Consider the following 19852-nt stretch of genomic DNA (forward strand, 5'->3'; position numbering starts at 1 on the left):
AAGAAACATCTGAATTCATTTTCCTTGTTGTGTTAATGTACTTACTACAGTTCTTTATCCTCAATGTTGGCAATGTGTTAAGGTCTATTTAACTCTTGGTTAGATACTTGGGCTAAATGGCACCATGTCTCTCTTCTTGTTTAGAAATAAGCATGTCGGTAAAATATTTCTTCTTGAGACTAATATTTCAGTCTGGTAGGGGGTTTCCTGACTGTGACTGCAGCACTTGAAGGCTGAGGCTCTTGTTCAAGGCCGTCCTTTAGTTGCCCTGTAAACTCTAGGTGAGCTGGGATTATAAAGGGAAACCCTGTCTCAAGAAACAAACTAAAAACACTTCATTAGTATTTGATAGGAACTTAACATTTCCAGAATAACTTTGTCATAAAATGTACAGTGTATTTACAGTGAATCTGCTTGGCCCTGCAGTATGCTGTTTGTGCCTGGAAGAATCAGATGGAGAGAGAACCTATGTTACTTGCCTAAAGCTAGTTACTGTAGGATAGGAAGTGGCAGAGAAATAGGAACACAAATTAGTCAGCTGGCTGTATACGTGGTTTCTCCATAAAACTGAGCTGTTAGTGTCTTGTATTGTGGAGCTGTGGGTTGTATGCATAGGAGGTACCTGAAGGTCTCAGTGCTTCCTGACTGTATGAATAATTCGGATTCCAGACTACTGCTTGCCCATGGATTTTCTTTGAGCTTGTGGTTCTCACATCACTCTTTTAAAGATTCTATTTTTTTATTATGTGAGAACTGTTCTGTAAAATAAAGTAAGAAGATAAATTAGCAGAAAGAAGAAAAAAACTTTAAATCTAAGCATTCAGTAGGGAGTGCTGGGCACAGAGACCATTAATAAATATCTATTGATTGAATGCCAGGAATTAGCTTCCTGACCCCAGAGTAAATTGCTTAAGCTGTCATATTCTATCTGCACGAAGGGGTGGTTGGCAGGGCTCTTCTACTGCTTCTCTTCTCCTCATGGATTTATGTGACATCAGTGATCTTACAGGGACTTGGCGAAAGCATTAAATAAATCAAACCTTTAATCCTGTATTCAAGGAAGAAGTGATTTTATATTTGCTGTCTTTAACTGTCTTACTGCTCTTTGCCACAGTCGGGAAGAACGTGGCATATTGGCAAAGTTTCATTTCTACTTCCTTAGAGGGGAGGGTATGTGGGACACCAAATGCATTTATTTATGAATAAATTATTGTGTTATAAAATATTAAAAGCTTCTTCCTGTTAAATCAAGTTGCTTGATTTCTACCTTTTCCAAGCCCAGATTACAATCAATGGAATTAGGGTTTACCTACCAACATTTCTTCATAACAACAAAATAACAGGGCTGGAGAGTTGGCTCTTCCTGAGGGTTCAGGTTTTAATCTCAGAGCCCACAAAGCTACTTTCAACCACCTGTGAGTGTTTGTACTATTGGACCTTTTGTGCGAATCTACATATGCAGTCCTAGACTAATAAAAAAGCAAAATATTAACAGAAAATGAATTTTGATAATAGTTTTATATTTTTATAGAAACCGACTCTAGTCCCAGGTGATCTGATCCCTCTTCTGTCTTCTGGAGACATCAGGCATTTATATATTGCACATACACATATGCAGGCAGAATACTCATACACACGAAATAATAAAATCAATAAAACTAAAAGAAAGTCACAGTAACAATGATGTGGGCTTATGTATATTAATTTATGTGACTTAGTGTATTAGGTGATATCAGTGTTCTGTTACAGTCTGTGCCTGTTTGGGAGAGAAACTAAATGTGATTGTACATTTTTAACATAGGCAGTGGTGGCAAAGAAAGAATGATTTTTCCTGCTATTAAAAATCTGTATTTCTGGCCGGGCGGTGGTGGCGCACGCCTTTAATCCCAGCACTCGGGAGGCAGAGGCAGGCAGATCTCTGTGAGTTCGAGACCAGCCTGGTCTACAAGAGCTAGCTCCAGGACAGGCTCTAAACCTGTTTCGAAAAACCAAAAAAAAAAATCTATATTTCTGTATATTAGTTGAATGAGCCAGAGTGCACATATGCTACTTAAATACATGTATGTAATATACTTGTTATATATATATATATGTATATATATAAAATATCATAAAATGTAATATCATACTCACTCCCACTACCTCTTGTTCACCTCCCCAACTGGCCCCCTTCCAAAAACAAAACAAAACAACAACAACAAAATCTCCAATTTTATAAAACAAACCACACAAACTTCAAACAGGTCTGGATTCTCTCCTTGTTTGATGACAAAAATTTTGTCATTCACATAATAATTCATTTATATAGTAAAAATCTGTTCTTATTATTTTGGCTTACTTTATATTCCTCACAGTTTCTTATAGATAAATTTGTTTTTCACTTCTGCAGTTCTGTATGTAGAGAGAGGTTGACAGTCTCTCATGTGACTTCTCTGTAGAGATGGGTCAGAACTGGAGGCAGGACATTAGCAACTAATGTGGGTGGGGTCCGCCTACAAACCAAAGGTTCAGGAACTGTAACCGGTGCTTTATTCTTTATAAGCCCCCCTTTTCAAGTAATAGATTTCTATAAAATCATAAATAATTGTATTAGTATTATAATTTTTGTAATTCTGGGATTTATTTTTATGGTATAACATATAAGGAGAAGCTGCATGTGTGGGTTTGTACAAAAGGCCCAATGACTTTTAACAGTGGGTTCCTAAGGTGATCGGACTGTACTCCAGCCTGACTTAAAATTTATCTGTGGAGGACCTTCCCTTCAGAATTACCCTCAGCAAGTGAGTGCTAGCAACTCTTCAAGCTGCAGCCGTAGTTATTATCTTGTTTGACCTTTGCCTATACAATTTGGTTTGAGTTGTGTTCTTCTCTTTGGGTTTAAGATTTAGCTACTGGCAGGAGCTTTATTTAATCTCTGTTGAACCATCCCATCTCCTTCAATAGGGCATAAACCTATTCATCAACCTATCTTTTATATGTGCAGTCAGGAATACTATTAAGATTGACTGCATTGTGGCAGAGTGCTTTGTAGTTAAAAAGTAATATAATAGGCTTCAATGTGATTAAGAACAGAGGTTACTGCAAACGCAATATATGGTAAAATCACACCACGAAGAGCTTTTTACATAATGCACTATGCCTAATGTGCAAACAGTTGATTTAATTTTCTGTTCTACCTCTCTGTAAAAATGAAAGCACGGTGTCTCTCACAAATGCTACCACATATCTTGTTGTTTCATTCTTAACACTTGAGTTGCTATGCGGCTATAACTCAATTATATCAAGTCCTAAGGAATGAAGTTTCTATTTTGATTTATATATGTGAAATGGAGTCTTGTTCAGCAGATTTAATCTCACTCCACAGTAAGGATGGAAATGAGTAAACGAAAATCTAATTTATAGAATGTCTTTTTTTTTCATGAGGCAGCCTCTGTTTTTAAAAATCAGTATTATTTTAATGATCTAATAAAAATAAAATTTGTCGCTGATTATGAAAAGCCTTTACCGGAATGCACTTGAAAGAATCCAAGTGTTGAAGCTGTGTGTGTAGCTCAGTCCTAGAGTATTTGGCCTGCTTGGTTGAAGCTGTGGGTTCAGCCTCCAGAATTATAAGACAAAATTCAAACCTGAGTCTGGTGGTGCATGCCTGGAACCCCAGCATGTGGGATGTGGAAGCACAAGGATCAGGAACATGAAGCCTTCATTTTAAGGCCAGCATAGACTACCCGAGACCCTGGTCTCAATCCTCCCCAGGTGAATGTGCACGCACATGCATGGACGTGCAATAAAGCAGCAAGAAACCAATTCAAGAAGAATGTTGAATCCTTGTTGTGTTTGCTTTATCTCAGTTTTCTGATTTTTGTTATAACAGATGTGTTCATTAGCCCGTAGAAATTTTATGCTTAATCGAAGCAACTAATATACATTATACATTCCCTTTCAAGTTAGTAGCGGCATGCACGGTTTTTGTCTTTGGAATCATAGAACTTTGGATGCTGAAGCAGCCTCTGAAGTGGAAGCTGGTTTCTTTGCGATGACAGAGGTCCAAAGCTAGTGTTTAAAAGAGACTTGAAGCCAGAGCCATGTCTCGATTGCCTGCTAATTTGTCTTTTACTACAATGTGGGTCTTAAAGCAAGATTATGTTTCCATTTTCTAGTCTGTTCTGTTGCAGCATTTCAACACCTCTATTTTACAATACTTGAAATGTTGGCTGAGAATGTTTAGACTAATTACAAATATGTGTACGTTAGGCTGCTTTTGGAGAAGGGTCTTAGGAAAATCCAAAACAAGTTTCCATGCATTTTTGGTTTGTATTTGACTACTTTTCGATCAGTGGGTGTACCTCAATATACAGAATGTTTTCCGTGTTAGTAGGGGTTACCTCTATACCTTTAGAATGGAGGTTGTATTTAAGTATGCAAGGAGCTATATGAAGTAGGAAATAGTGTCACTTCGTTCTAAAAATGATGGACCAGAATTTATCATGTGAGTGTCCAAGCTGGATTTACAAGCAGAGGCCCTTTTCAGCAGCCCTGAGTACTAATTGACCACTAAACTCCTCTTTGTCTGTCCATTGGTTCCACTCTTCCTCCATTCCTATCTCTCTCCCCCTTGCCATAAGTCTGTTGCTGAACTTGGTTTCCCAATGGGCCCTTGATTTAGGTGAGCAAAATACCAGCTCTTAAGAATCTGCAGCCGTGTGCTCTAGCATGCTTGCCTTCTTAAATGGCACTGTAGTGATTTCCAGCAGCATCTTCACCCACTTCCTTATGTTCCAACTTCCTGTTCTGTCTCATTTTTCTGTACTCCCCACCCATCCCCTTGTTTATTTAGGGGATGGTTGCTCTCTGTCTATTGTTTGGATACCATTGTTTCTTTCTGCTAAACAAGAGGTTTTGGGTTTGTTGTTGTTGTGTTTCTTTCCTGCTCTTTGATTCTGGTTTTTCTTGGAGCTAAAGCAGTTCCTCTGCTAGGATAAGCTACTCAGTGCTGACCGCTGCACAGAGACCAAAAGCGTCGAGTTGATAAGATGCTGCAAAGAAGTCTTGCTCCTCTGTACCCTTTCTGTAAAGTTCGGACAGGTTTTGATCCTTCTCTGGAAGCATTTTTCCACTGTTGGAAAGAGAATAAAGCAGAAACTGAGAAGAGAAAGCTAAGTTACTGCCCTTGCTGGACTGCCCTCCTTTGGTGTCTCTGTGAAGTTTGATTGTGGTGGTCTCAGCTGTTTATTTTTGTTGGAAATGGGTTTTGTATTTGATTTATTATATTTGATTACTTCATAATGCATGGCCATGTCTGTTACCCGAGCACAGCTGGTAGCTCTCTTGCGTATGTCACCATTTATTGTTCTCTGCCTTTGGAAAAGAATAACGCATCAGAATAAGAAATTGAATTGTAAGCACTAGGAGAGAATATTATTGTTCTGCCTTTAAAAGTAACTCTGAAGACACTACTGATTTAAAGGGAAAAACCTACTCATTTTGGTTGGAAGGTATATCTTTAATGTGGGGTTATGCTTGAGAAAATAAACTTTTCTCTCCCAGTATTCTGAATGGTCACCACTCTTGTGCTCCCCTTCTGAAACATGTGTTTCCCCCATTGTCACGTGGTTTTCTTACCCTAAGAAAATAGCTTTGCACTTGTGATCTTTTATTTTTGAAAAATTGCCCTTAAAACTAACTGCCTTTTTTTATGGCTAAAATTCTTCAGTTTTAGATGCTGCTTTTGTACTGTTCAGGAACAGGGGCAGGTTTTTATTTAAAGTTCATCATTCAAAACTGCATTATACATATTTCTAAGAATATGTCTAGTTATCAAATCTTAAGACCCATTGCTTTCTCTGAAGTTTGTAGCATTGGAAAGTTTAAGGTGCGAGAAATGAGATTGAAATGACAGGCAAATCTGTACAACCAGTACAAGGTGGAATCGTAATGGATGAGAAGTCCGATTAGACAGTTTGTAGGAAAGAACGAGTGTCCCTCACCTTAGACAGGAGAAACCAGGTAAGAGCTGAAGGAGCTCTGAGAGGTGGAGTAAGAACAGGCCTCTCTGTGGTTGTTTGTGCCTCTTCCTGTGTCATTGTAAAAGTTATTTCTTTTCTTGCAAGATCCCCCCAAAGCCCTTGTCTTGTTTTTCTTTTAACTCTTACACATACCTGCTTAGTCCCATGCTCCTTGCTTCAGCCTTTCTTATTGTTGCTCTGCTCTCTTGTCTCTTTGTAGGTCCCTTCCTTAGTATTTTCTGTGTGCGTGTTCTCTATTCTTCCCCTATCCTCGTTTCCTTCCTCAGAATAAAATGCAGCCTCAGTTGTAACATTATCTGGGATGCAAGGTTGGGTCAAAACCAGTGTCAGAGGAGTTTTCTGCATAGTGAAAGCATTAGGTGATACTTAAAATAATACCCCTTATTGGCCTTTTATATACTTGATTTAAAAATGCAAGCGAAGGGCTGGAGAGCTGCTCAGCAGTTGGGAGCACTTGCTGTTCTTAGGGAGGAACTAGATTCTATTACCAGCACCCACGAGGGAGCTCATAACCATCTATAGCTCCAGTTCCAGGACTCCGACACCCTCTTCTGCACACATGGGCATCAGGGACATACACGAAACACACACGTTCATACATCTAAACAAAACCCTTATATACATAAAATATGCAAAAATTAATCTTAGAATAAAAATGTAAAAGCTACAGAGCTTTTAACAGTGGGAACATTTCTCAGTTGCTTCTTTGGAAGGTCATTCTCTATTTACCAAATGCTGCCTTTTCAGAGAGACCTGAGATATGACTGTTTGTGTGAAATAAGGGGTTTTTCCCCCAAACCTCTTACCTTTTTGTTTTTTTGTTTGTTCTGTTTTTCTTTTGAGGAAAAGTGTAGCTCCCCATGTGTGGCCTACCCTGTCATCTAACACTTCTTTCACCACAGCCTACCAAGTGCTAGGATAGTCGTCTTCCATGGGATAAAAATCTCAGCGCGTTTCTGTCTGAATAACTCTGCATAAAAATTAGGTTTGTCTCTGATATGAACTTCCTAAAGATGGAGTTTTGCTTTTCCCATCCAATTAGCCTGGAAATGTATTTCCATTGGGCTATTTGTTTATAATTGTAAGAGCAGTTTCATGCACTTTTGGAGGAAATGTAGGCCAAGTTGCTAGGAGAAGGATCAACATTAGTCTGAAGGATTGTTGACTATTTCCTAGCAATTCATATTGTTTTCTAGTTTGGGACAGTTTTTGTTTTGCTGGTTTTAACAAATATTGTCACAGTAAGTTCCTTGAATAAATGTTTTTGAAGGGAGTCCTGTTTTAAGGTTGTATTTTCTTAAAAGGAAATTTATTGACTAAGTTTTAGCTACCTGGGCTTGGCTAATTCTGGCAGAATTTTTGTTGAAAGGCTGGAGAGGTCACTCAGTTGATAGAGTGCTTGCCTAACCTACCCAAGACCTCAGTAAGATCCTCGGCACCATGTCAGCTGCAACAAAACACAGTGTAGATAACAAACAGCTTTCTACTGAATTCCCTCTTGGGGAACATACCAGTCATTTTTTTGTTGGATGATAAACTACTGTGACCATGAGCAACTTAGAGAAGAAAGAAGTCATTTGGGGCTCATGATTTCTGAGGGAGAGTCTATGATGGCAGAGAAGCTTAACCATGGCTGCTGCCACTGTAGCTGAGTGATCACATCTTATCCACACACAGGAAGCAGAGAGAGCAGGAAGTGGGGAGAAGCTACAGCTTCTCCAAGCCCACCATCAGTGACATATTTCCTTCAGCAAAATTATACCTCCTAAAATAATGGTTCTCAACCAGTGGATCACAGGTTGAGAACCAATTTTTGGGTTTGGGGGTCGCACACCAGCTATCCTGCACAGCAGACATTTACATTAACTTTCATAACAGTAGTGTAACAGTTATGAAGTGGCAAGGGAATAATTTTATGGTTGGGGTCACCACAACATAAGAAATTGTATTAAAGGGTTTGCAGCATGAAGAAGGTTGAGAGCCCCAATCCTAAAGGTTCTATCATTTTCCCAATGACCTGAACCAAGTGTTCAGATCAAGTACATGATCCTATGGTGGACATTCCCTATACATATTAGAACACACATCGAGGCTAAAGATATTCCAAACACGTATGTAAACTTCTAAGTTACCAGCAAGTGAAGTCATCATATGAGTCCTTGAGAGTTTTGCAATTTGATCGTCTTAGAGCTGGGAGCTCATACTTTAGATCTAGGGCTGTCCTGGAGCACGGTGACATAATTTACACCACCCCCACAGGCTGTGTCTGTATTATCTTGTGCCACCATTTTCAAAAACGCTGTGTATATGATGTCTTTTGTCATACTCTGCTTGACATCTTGTCCTGTTTTCTTTTCTTCCTAGCGCCTAGGCCTGTACAGTTCCTCCTTTTAAAGGTTACACTACAGTTACATTTTATTAATTCAATCGGGTTTCATAAATGAAAGACTGTGCCTTGGGTAGAGGTTGATGGTAACAGTTCCATCAGGACTAACTAGTTTGGTATGATAAGAAATAGAGAGTACGTTTGGCGTCACAGTGTTAGCAGAAGGCTCTTTGGAGGCGGTGCTCTTTGAGTTGGTCTGTGTGGTAAATCTGAAGGAAATAAATTGTGGTCCGCTTCTATTCCAGTCAGAGGGCTGTGTTTGGTCGGGGTTTCTAAAGCTTTATAAAAAATGTTTGTGTTCATACATAGTTGTCTGTTGCATGTGGAAAGGATTATATTTCAGGATTGCACATGAACTTTCAAAATGAGTAAGGTAAAAAAACTCCACAATACAAGTCAAAAATGCCCGATGCTATCTTTAATCCCTTTTCAGGAAAATGAAAAACATGTAATAAAGACAAAGGGAGACAATTTCGTTTGTCTGTTGTTTAGAAACTGGCCAAATAGAAGCAGTGATGAATAAACATGTGTGTGTGTTTCTCTTTCTTGTGTGTTAGCGAGGGGGGCGGGGGGAGACTTATAAATATGAGTCTACATGTTCTTATAAAAACAAATACAGAACCCAACGGTTGATTTTTTTGTTCTTTTGAGAATGTCACACTGCACAGGCATAGGCCATGTTTAGGGACAGCGTGGTAAGCTATCCCCTTATGCTCCAACTCTTAGATGTGGATGCCAGACTTTCAGACGCTGGGACAAGGAGATGAGCTATGTCGGGCACTGTGTTCCCCGTTTCTGGAGACTCTGCCGAGGTGGACCTGAACTGGGAAGGGAAGGAGTCTAAAAATGCGTAAGCTGGAAGCAACACTTGACACAAAGCAGTGATAATAACCAGTCTCTATATAAGGAGACTGGTGTGTTTTTTTTCCTGAAGGGCTCAGCGTAGTAAATAAAGTAAGACCAATAATTATCAATGGGCAGCAGGGCCATGTGTTTATAGAAGTATTCAGACCAGCATAAATCATAGTGTCTAAGCACATAGACTAGAGAACTGCTCTGGAAGGGAATTTACCAGCTGTTTTGTTGAGAAATAGCGAGATAGGTGTTGCTTAATAGTATCGTCAATGCTTAAATGAAGGTCTTTTGGATTTGATAAAGGATTTTCATGGAGCTTTTTTAAAACAAAAAACGGGTCAATTATTGTATGAATTAAATTTATTTTGTATATATAATTTGTTATGTGACCACTAGTTTGTTTATTCATCTAAGAAACTTTCTTTTTCTGTACTAGGTGTATCTCCTTTTTCAGACCTTTTTTCATAAATGAAAATACTAAAATTTACTCATTAGTAAGTATATGGATTTGTCTTATTCTTTGGGAACAAAGTTATGGCCTTTTGTCTTTCTGTGTGTCTTTCTTCCCCTTGTATGATTTTCCAAGGTCAAAATAAAATAGGCCCATGTTCAATACATGCAGTTAGCGTTATGCCACACATTGCATGTTCGTGTCTCTGCTGTGCCTACTGTTTTGAAGAAGTTGCTTTAGGAAAGTACCACCCTCACTGGCTACTGACTCTTCAAGTCTGATCCTGCTTCTTCTCTAGAACTAAACCAGACATCCATGTTTAGGGTTCTAGCATTCTCGAGTGAAGAAAGCTCCCCGATTTTCAGAAAAGAACTATGTATTTAAATCACTTTTTTTTCTTATGTTGGTTTGATCTAAACCTGGCAAGGAGATGGCTCTGTTGGACGAGTGCTAGCTGTGTTGTCCTGAAGACTAATGTTAGATCTGTAGAGCCAATGTTAAAATTGGCCGAAGTGGTATGCTCTTGTAATCCCAGTTTTGGAGGGAGAGACAGGCAGATCCCTGAGGTTTGCTGTCTAACTATCTTAGTCTTAATCAAGTACCAGGTCAGTGAGAAGCCCTGTCTCAAAAATTGGTACATTGCTGGGCATAGTAGCACACACCTTAATCCCAGCACTTGGGAAGCAGAGACAGGCAGATCTCTGTGAGCTGCAGGCCAGCCTGGTCTACATAGTAAGTTCCAGGACAGCCAGGACTACATAATGAGATCCTGTTTCAAAACAAACAAACAAACAAAAAACAAAAACAAAACAATACAAAGGCGCATGGTGTGTGAGGGGGGGAAATGAAACCCAAAGTTGACATCTGGCTTTCAAAGGCACATGCACGCATACCTGTATGAACATACGCGTATGTACATCTGTACACATAGACACAGTTTTAATTTGTCTTTTAAACCTTTTTATTATATTTAAATTTATTATTTGTGTGTGTTCATGCACATATGTGTGGAAATCAGAGGAAGTTGGTTCTCTTCTTTGTGTGTGTTTTAGGGATTGGACTCAGGGAGTCATATTTGTGGCAAGTGCCTTAACTGGCTGAGCCACCTTGCTGCTCTTACTGTTTCCTTCTAGTTAAGAATTCAGGGTACTGTATATGTATTGTTTGTTGTAAGTGAAAATTTTACATTTAAAAATAATTGAGGTATAAGTTAATAAATATATTTTCTTATGGGAACAGACTTATACAGAACATTAGTACACAGCAGATCGCTTCCTTTAGGAGGCTGGAAAAAAAATCCCAAGATTTTCAACTCGAAGATGTACCCACTAACAGCTGTTTCCTATAATTGGAGCAATTCGCATGCAGAATAGAGAAAATGAATTATACAAAAGGGTTCAGAGAGGAGCAGCCATAACTCCCTGGCGGGTGCCAAAGCCCACAAAATAAACTTCCTTCAAATGACACTGGCATGATTAATCCCAAGCAACCTGGACACCAAAACTGCTGTCTAAAAATAATTTCATTAATTCTTTGAGGATTTCATACACCGAAATTGCCATTTTCAAAGGCCCCACAGTTTAGAAAGGCCACGCGTGTAATGATGCCAGCCACCGGCACTGGGTGGGGCTGCGTGTTCACCCCAGTCTTCAGGTCATTTGAATATTCATGAAGATTGGCAGGTGGTCAGGGGATGAGTGACTGCCACTACTCTGGATCCTTTTGCTCTTTCTTTTTCTTTTAATTAGAAAAATGTACAAAATAAAGTGAGTTGCTTAATTCTTGACTTTTTCTGATGTCATTTTGGGAGGTGATTTTTATCAGGTGGGCTAACAGAGATAGTTGGCTGTTAACATGTTGGCTTCAGCTTGTTTGGTGGTACATTTCGATCTATAATCCTTGTACTCAGGAGATTGAGGCAGGAGGACCAAGATTTTCAGGCTAGCCTGCCCTACACGGTTAAACACTGTCAAGAAAAAACAAAACAGACCCTCGTGGACCTCTCACTTTTGTGTAGCCATATTCCTATCTGTGTCGTGTGTGTCCAATATTCATGTGTATCACCAACATTCCTTTAAAAATAAAACCATGTTTGTAGTGTTCCCTGCCTGCACACCTGGCACTCTGCAGCAGTGCTTACAGGTGTATTGATGGTGTTTTTTCCCTGTTCGAGGGGAAGGAAGCGGAAACCTCCTACAGATCTCCATCCCAAAGCTGTGGTTCACAGTCCTGTGTTCCAAACCCAAGCCTTTCTTCTTCTTCCTGTTTCCATTTTGCTTTCATCTGAGGGGTGATGTGGTGATTGGCTTGCATGAGAATGTGGAGCCCCTTGCTGCAATGGGTGTATGGATCATCTGCTTGGTTCATTCAAGCTGTAGTAACAGTACAGTGGACCTGACAGCCTAGAAACACCTTGCAATTCTGGTGGCCTGAAGTCTGATGTCAAGGTGCCGTCACGTGCATATTCTGATGTGAGGATTCTCTTTAGGATTGTTGACTGGCGTCTTGCTATGTGCAGATTCTGATGTTTAGGATTGTTGACTGGCGTCTTGCTATGTGCAGATTCTGATGTTTAGGATTGTTGACTGGCGTCTTGCTATGTGCAGATTCTGATGTTTAGGATTGTTGACTGGCGTCTTGCTATGTGCAGATTCTGATGTTTAGGATTGTGGACTGGCGTCTTGCTATGTGCAGATTCTGATGTTTAGGATTGTTGACTGGCGTCTTGCTATGTGCAGATTCTGGTGTTTAGGATTGTTGACTGGCGTCTTGCGATGTGCAGATTCTGGTGTTTAGGATTGTTGACTGGCGTCTTGCTATGTGCAGATTCTGATGTTTAGGATTGTTGACTGGCGTCTTGCTATGTGCAGATTCTGATGTTTAGGATTGTGGACTGGCGTCTTGCTATGTGCAGATTCTGATGTTTAGGATTGTTGACTGGCGTCTTGCTATGTGCAGATTCTGGTGTTTAGGATTGTTGACTGGCGTCTTGCTATGTGCATATTCAGATGTTTAGGATTGTTGACTGGCGTCTTGCTATGTGCATATTCAGATGTTTAGGATTGTTGACTGGCTTCTTGCTGTGGGTTCACACAGGGGAAGTGATCAGAGAATTTTTGGACCACATTCCTACTAGTAGTTCTTTGGGAATTTTGCACAGTGAGTTGAGTTTTGACAGTTTTCATCCTCTCCCCTAATTCTTCTCAGTTTCACCATCCCTCCATGCCCAGTTTGTGTCCCCTCTTCTCCCGACACCCATCATGTCCAATTGATGAGGTCCAGATATGCACAGAACTGTAACCATCTAGAGCATGGTCGATCTAATAGGGGCTAAACTCCTGACAGTTGTCAACTGCGAATAGCCCCTCAGCTCGGGGTGAGGTTCCATATCCTTCTCCCCTGTCTGTCCTGTGGTTTGTTTCGTCTTGGTTTGGTTTGCATAGGGGTTACCTCAGCTGCTGTGAAGTCACGTATGCAGCTTCATGTTGTGTCCAGAGGGTATTGTTTCTCTGTGTTCATCCACTGTCCCTGGCTCCTATAGTTCTTTCCTCCTTCATCTGCAACCATCCCAAACCTTGAGGAAAGGGGGTACATTCTAGATGCTCCATTACTGTCTCATAGTCTCTGAATCTTAGCCTGTTGTGGATCTCTGTGTTAATTTCATCTACTGCAAATAGAAGCCTCTCTGAGGGTTGGGAATACAAAGTAAACTCATTCATGAAGGTTTCACCTCTTTACTTGATCATCTCTCAAAGGACTCTTGTGAAACCATTAACATCAGAGATTAGAATATTATCACGAGAATTTGGGGGAGCAGAGACATTAGGTATATGGCAGCCACCATGCTTGTTCTTCAAACTGTTTAGAGGAGGATTCCAAGATTCAAGGAAGTAAGGCAACTTTGGAGAAGAAGACTGGAGATTGAACTAGGTCATAGGTTGGCACTCAGGTGTGCCAGCTTTTGCACCTTGACCACCTGACCTAGCTTTAACTTCTCAAGGTAAAATAGGGTTTGTTTTTACCTTGTCCATGAGGCAAGGGGAATAAACAGGCTGGGTTTTTAGTATGTGGTTCGAAGGAACTCTGTTTAGCTTCAGAGTAGTGTTTAGATAATTAATGCTTCGGGTGGGTGTAAGGAGGTACTCTGTGGCCCAGGAAGACTTGGTGAGGAACTTGCGGTTTAGATAAGGAAGGAAGAGTGGACAGAAGCATTGAGTGTAGGTGGGAAGTGCTGTGCATGTCTGAGGGAAGCCAGAGTTTGAATGGAGCCCAAGGGCTGTGGTGGGAAACCTGGGCTGCTGATGAGGGCGGGCGTCCTGGAGTGCATCTCGACATTTAGTACATCTAGTTTTACCTTGTTACACTATGGAACCACCTTCTTTTAAAGATACTTAGTGTACTGTGTGTGTGTGGGCACACGCGAACGCGCGCTTGTGTGAGCACATATGTGTACCACATGCATGCAGGAGCCTGTCAAGTTTAGAAGAGAGCAACAGATCCTTTGGAACTGAAGTTGTAAGATGCTATGTGCGCGCTAGATAGTGAACCCGGGAGCAAGAGCTCCTGACTCTCCAGCCCACAACACTTTGCAAGAATAAATTCAGTTGGCTTGTGATTGATTTAGAGGAATGAATTTCATTTCCCAAGGTCTCTAATTCTCCAAGATCTTGCTTTAATTTTGTTTTAGTCTAGGAAATGTGAAGATCATTTATAGTCTTACCATGTGATTGAGTTTTGGGAGTTTTGTGGTGGATCTCATTAAAACTTATTTTTTGGTGGCTTGGGAAAAATGGAGACATTGAATCTTAGTATGCATGAGAAGAAGTGACAGAGCCTGGGTTTCAGATCTCTGAGGAAAGAGACCACACAGGACATCTCAGAGAACAGTGGCTTAGGCAGGGAGTGAGTTTCCTCAACTCCCAGTTTTGGCTGTTTCTTTACTTAGGAAACTCTTTAGTTCATTTAGTTCTTTTTAGCTTTGATTACAGGCTCTGTCCTGTTTCGGAGAATTATAACTAAGTCACTCACTGTGACCATTGTTGACTGTAATGAGCTATACTTCACCCAGATTTTAATTAAAAATATGGATAGGAAAGTTATTGTTTTAGGTCCCTGAAAAGAAGGAATCAGAGACTTACTGTGAAATGGGAAAGGGCCAATTGGGCATGCTCATGATGGTAGAATGTTTATAGCAATGTATTTTTGTCTGCCAGTCTTACCTTTCCTATTTTCTTTTTTAATTTTGCAGTGTGCAAAGACCCACCTTACAAAGTAGAAGAGTCTGGGTATGCTGGTTTCATATTGCCAATTGAAGTTTATTTTAAAAACAAGGTATGTAATCCTTACCCATTAATCTCTCAGAAGATCCTCTGTTAACCAAATAAATAATGTTTTAAGCTAATCCATTGATAAAACTTCTAATACTATATAATGTTAAAGCTAAACTTGACTGTAGAATTTTGGTTACCACAACTCTTTAATCATAGAGGAAATGGCTATAAAAACAATTTCAGTAATATAAAGTCAGGTTATATAAAATTCACTAGATATTCCTTGGTAGAATGATTACCATTCTGAACAAGATTGGAGATGTTTGTACAGCAGAAAGGGGGAATTAGAGGTTTTCCAGGAAATGTTCCTGGTCTTGCTTTCATATTTAGGATTACAAAAAATCCTGTATTATCTTTAGATGAAAAACATACATGATCAGTATATAAAGTTATTGAAGCCTAAGGTATTATCCGTTCAACTTCATGGAAAAGATGTCAGCACTACGTTTGGAGCAGAATATGCAGACCCTATGACATGGGTGATTGCTGAACCTTGTGGGGCTTCCCTTATTCATGATCTGGGAGGTAGGAGTGTGTCCACCTCAGAGAGTAGGTAGATGATATAACATTATCTCATTCATAAGTAAACATTTATTCAGTGCTGGGCTTTTTGCAGCTTTTTTAGTTTTCTGGGTTTTGTTTATAAACATGATAGATGATTGTCTTTTTTCTCTGTGCTGTACCCTTGGAGACAAGAAGGAGCCGAATCAGCAGCATAAGCTGCAGTGGGCTATGCGTGAGTGGTGAAGCTTGTACACCTACCACTAAGATCCCATGCCCGCCTGCCAGAGCTACTGCTTGCTGCTTATGCCCTGTAGTCATGGATCAGTGATTTTGCTTACCTCCCGGGAAAGCATTCAGCCTCATGTCAGGCCTGCAATAGTGCTTGCAGCTTTTAAATAATGCTGTTCCTTGCTTTTCATTCAAAGGTATCGTAGTTTCTAAGTGTGCCCTAAAGTGAGACAGTTCACTTTCAAAACGAATGAAAAAAGCAACTGAGAAAACAGAATTCTGTTCTTTGAGTCAATATTCCATTAAGTCTGGTCCTGCGGACAGCAGCAGCAGCAGCTCCTAAGAGCAGCTGAGAAAGACGTTTTCCCAGTCCGCCAGATTTACGCAAGCAGCGTCCCCAGAGTGCAGCCTAGGATCTTCTATGCTGAATGGCTTCGGTGCACAGGGTCAAAGCAGTGACGAGCCACTCTTTAACACTCAGTACTTTCCACACCAACAGTGGCTTTTCCCTGTGTACAAGGCTCAGCCTTTCAACCCATCAAAGATTTCCTTGTGACTATAAAGCTACACTAATCTCATCTCATAAAATAAGAATGTGTTAGTGACTGGGTATGTTTTATTTTTCGTATTTTTTCTCACCTTATGTGTCTATGTGCCACACTTCTGCCATGTCATCTTTTACCAATCTTCAACCCCTATTAATTAGGGTACACACACACACACACACACACACACACACACACACACACACACACGGGTGGAGGACAGAGACAGAAAGAGACAGACTGTCAGAGGGACACACAGAGAGACACAAAGACACAGACATGCTTGACGAAGAACATATTTCTGTACTTACTTGTTTGGATTCTTACTTTGAATTTGAGCAGAGGCTCAGTGCCTTACTAAGTTTATAAGAACTTTTGAAAGGGAATTCATCCTTATTATGAGATATCTTATTATTTATTCTTTTTTATACCTGAATACTATTCTATTCACCTAAATAATTCACATTTTGCTTTTCATTTGTATGATGATAGGTATTTGACTTGGCTCCACTTTGTGATGCTTAGGAGTGATGCCACTCTGAATAGTCATTTATTGGTTTTCATGTCAATCTATGTTTTGAAATCCCCCTGGGATCATATAGTCCTATTGTGTGTATGTGCTTATGTTTACCTTTTGGGGCAACCACTAATTGGTTTCAGAGTCACCATGCCATTTAGTGCATTTTATATTCCCTTTAGCAGTATAAAAAGTTTGAATTTTTCTAATGGTTTTTATGTTCATTGTTTTCTTTTTAACTATAATTATCCTGGTAGTTGGGAAACCGCTCTTCATTGTGGTTTTGATTTGCATTTCTTTGAAGACTTATGATGTTGAACATCTCTTCATATGCTTATTGTCCATTTATTTATAGTCTTTGGAGAAATGCCTTTTCTTACTTTACAATGTGTTTTGAAATGATTGTGTTTATGAGAAGGAATTCGGAGCCTTTCCTCCCGTCGTAACCACTGCCTTTTATTGCTGTGGATATTTAATTAATGAAGATGATGTCAGGCTTCTTGCGTCCTGTCGTACCTTCATAACTAGTGTTCTAATTTTATTCAATGCTTGGATTATACTGTTGGAAGAGTCTAGGCTTTCACCCCCAAAGCATTTCTCTCAAAGAGTGAAGCTCTGATTTTCTCTGAGAGGGACTGTGACTGAGCAGACTCTCTGCCACTCAGTGAATCTGATACCTCACTGCCTTCAGCTTGGACGTGGAAGGCAGTGGCAGGCAGAGCTTTATGAGTTTGAGGCCGGCCTGGTCTACGTAGTGAGTGCCAGGCCAGCTTGGGTTGGGGTTGGAAGCATGTGCTACCACACCTTCTTAAAAGCTCTGGCATGTGAACTACGGTGCTGCTTCTGATAGATGCAGGACTGTAGCAGACCCCAGGAACTTCTTTGTTTTGTATCCTGAAATGCAGTGCTAATGTTGATATCACCCCCTCATCTAAGACTCTGGCAGCTATTATACTAGTCTTCTATTTTATGACTCTGATAGCATAACGATTTTAAATGCCTTTTGTAAATGAGTCATACAGTGCTTGTCTTCTGAGACTGGCTCATTTGATTTCATATACTCTCCTTGCAGTCTAGATAGACACACTGGTTTACTTCTGACTGAGCTGACTAATGTGGAAACTATCTAGTAACTGTAGGACATTTCTGCAGAATTTTCGTTTCATTTTGAGTGTTTATTATTGTTCTTATTATAAGTATTTGTGGTCTTGAAGTGTGTGTGCACTGTAGTAATGGTTCTGTACTCTCCCAGTCTTGGGCTTGCTCTGATGAATGTGTCGTTAGTTCTGTTCATTGATTGGAGACATCAGAGTCAAGGGGGCTAGTAGAGTCTAGGTTGTTCTCTTGGGTCTCTGAGTGTCATTTTGTATTTGAGTATAATAAAGCCAGCCTGTCTATGAAAAACACTTGTGTTTCAGAAGATTAAAACAGCATTCACATTGAACCTCGTTCAATTCTGGTGCTCTAGTTTGAAAAGACTCCATGCTTCTTTCTCTCAATCTGTTCTCAGAGACAGTGTGTGAGGGAATGACAGGGACCGGAGCCTGTGTACAGTGAGGGGAAATCTGATGTCACCAAAGCAGATTGCCTCTCCAAGGAACATATTTGTCTTATATTTATAACAAATTCATACTTTTCTTATCTAGATTTATTTTATGTGTTCGAGTGCTTGCATGTGTGTCTGTGTATCATGTGTGTGCTTGGTCCCCTCAGAGGTCAAAAGAGGCACCGGCTACTCGGGAGCTATAGTTATGGTTGCTCTTCCATCTCCTGGAGTTATAGCTGCTGTGAGCCACCATTCACAGGGAGTCGAACCTGGGGCTTTGTAAGCTGCTGAGCCACATCTCTAGCTCCTTTTATTTGAACTTTGAGGAGTAATCTTTTCTCAGGAGCAAAGTTTAACATCATATCGATGTCTGTCTTCTAAGCAGAGATTTCTAGTTGACCAGAACACAACGTTATGGGCGTATTTCCCTCACTAAATTAAAAAAAAAGCAAGACCAAACAAAAAACAAACATAAATAACAACAACAACAACAACAACAAAAACACCTTTAAGAGAAAATTGCACCCAGGATTCAGAAGCACTTCTTTAGTCTGAATCCTTAGGTTTTTCTGAAAAGTAATGGCTCTTTGTATTGTTTAAACCTTCTGAGGGCTCATGTGGTTACTATTACTGCTCCATTCTTCTATTCTTTAGTGGGGTTTAGTTATATTTGTCAATATATTTTTCTTTAAAAGTACACAGGAGTGCATGTTTTTATGAAGAGAGTGTGGAATAAAATTACCAAATTACTTAACTCCACCCAATAATTGTTGAGTACTTGACATAACTGTTTTGAAGTTCTTTCCATGTGTCTGCATGTTAAAACATGTCAGCACAGAACAGAGCCTGGCTGGGTCATAATATGCCATACTTTAATATTTTTCTGTGTATTTCCCTTAGTTTGCTTACATATATATCTCCGAGTAACAATTTAAAATATCTAAATGCAGAGGCTGGAGAAATGGCTCAGTGGTTAAGAGCACTTACTGCCTTTGTAGTGGACCTCAGTTTGCTTTTCCTTACCCCACAACTCCGTAACTCCAGTTAAAGAGGATCTTATGCCCTCTTCTGACCTTTGTGGGTATACATAGATTCACTCATATACCTACACATATACATGAAGTAAAATAAATAAATCTATAAGATATCTGAATTATAGTCTATGGCAAAATGTAGCTCATTCATTTTTTTCTGTTGTAATCAGTGCACCATGAATATTTGCACTTATATTTGAATATTTCTATTAAAGAGATTCTTAGTACAAGAGTCAAATATGATGAACATTTGTTATTGCTAGATGTTAACAAATTGATTAAAAATGTCTTTATCGATTATATTTCCAAATTCAAGGTGGACTACTACCTGACTTCTTAATTCCAAGGTTGCATTGTTGAGGTGAAATGAGACAAAATTATCATAATTCAGTGTGATAATTATGCTAGTAGAAAAGGGGTATATGAGAGATGT

General features: G+C 39.8%; 1 protein-coding gene across 1 annotated transcript in view; it reads left to right on the forward strand.

Moving 5' to 3' along the window:
• Positions 1–19852, forward strand: part of Mllt3 (MLLT3 super elongation complex subunit) — a 267581-nt gene that overhangs the window by 142862 nt on the left and 104867 nt on the right. The window contains exon 3 of the mRNA XM_038333768.1: positions 14964–15046. Within this exon, the coding sequence (XP_038189696.1) occupies positions 14964–15046 (83 nt within the window). The remainder of the gene's footprint in view (positions 1–14963; positions 15047–19852) is intronic.

This window comes from Arvicola amphibius, chromosome 6, assembly GCF_903992535.2.
Source record: "Arvicola amphibius chromosome 6, mArvAmp1.2, whole genome shotgun sequence".
Lineage (NCBI taxonomy): Eukaryota > Metazoa > Chordata > Mammalia > Rodentia > Cricetidae > Arvicola > Arvicola amphibius.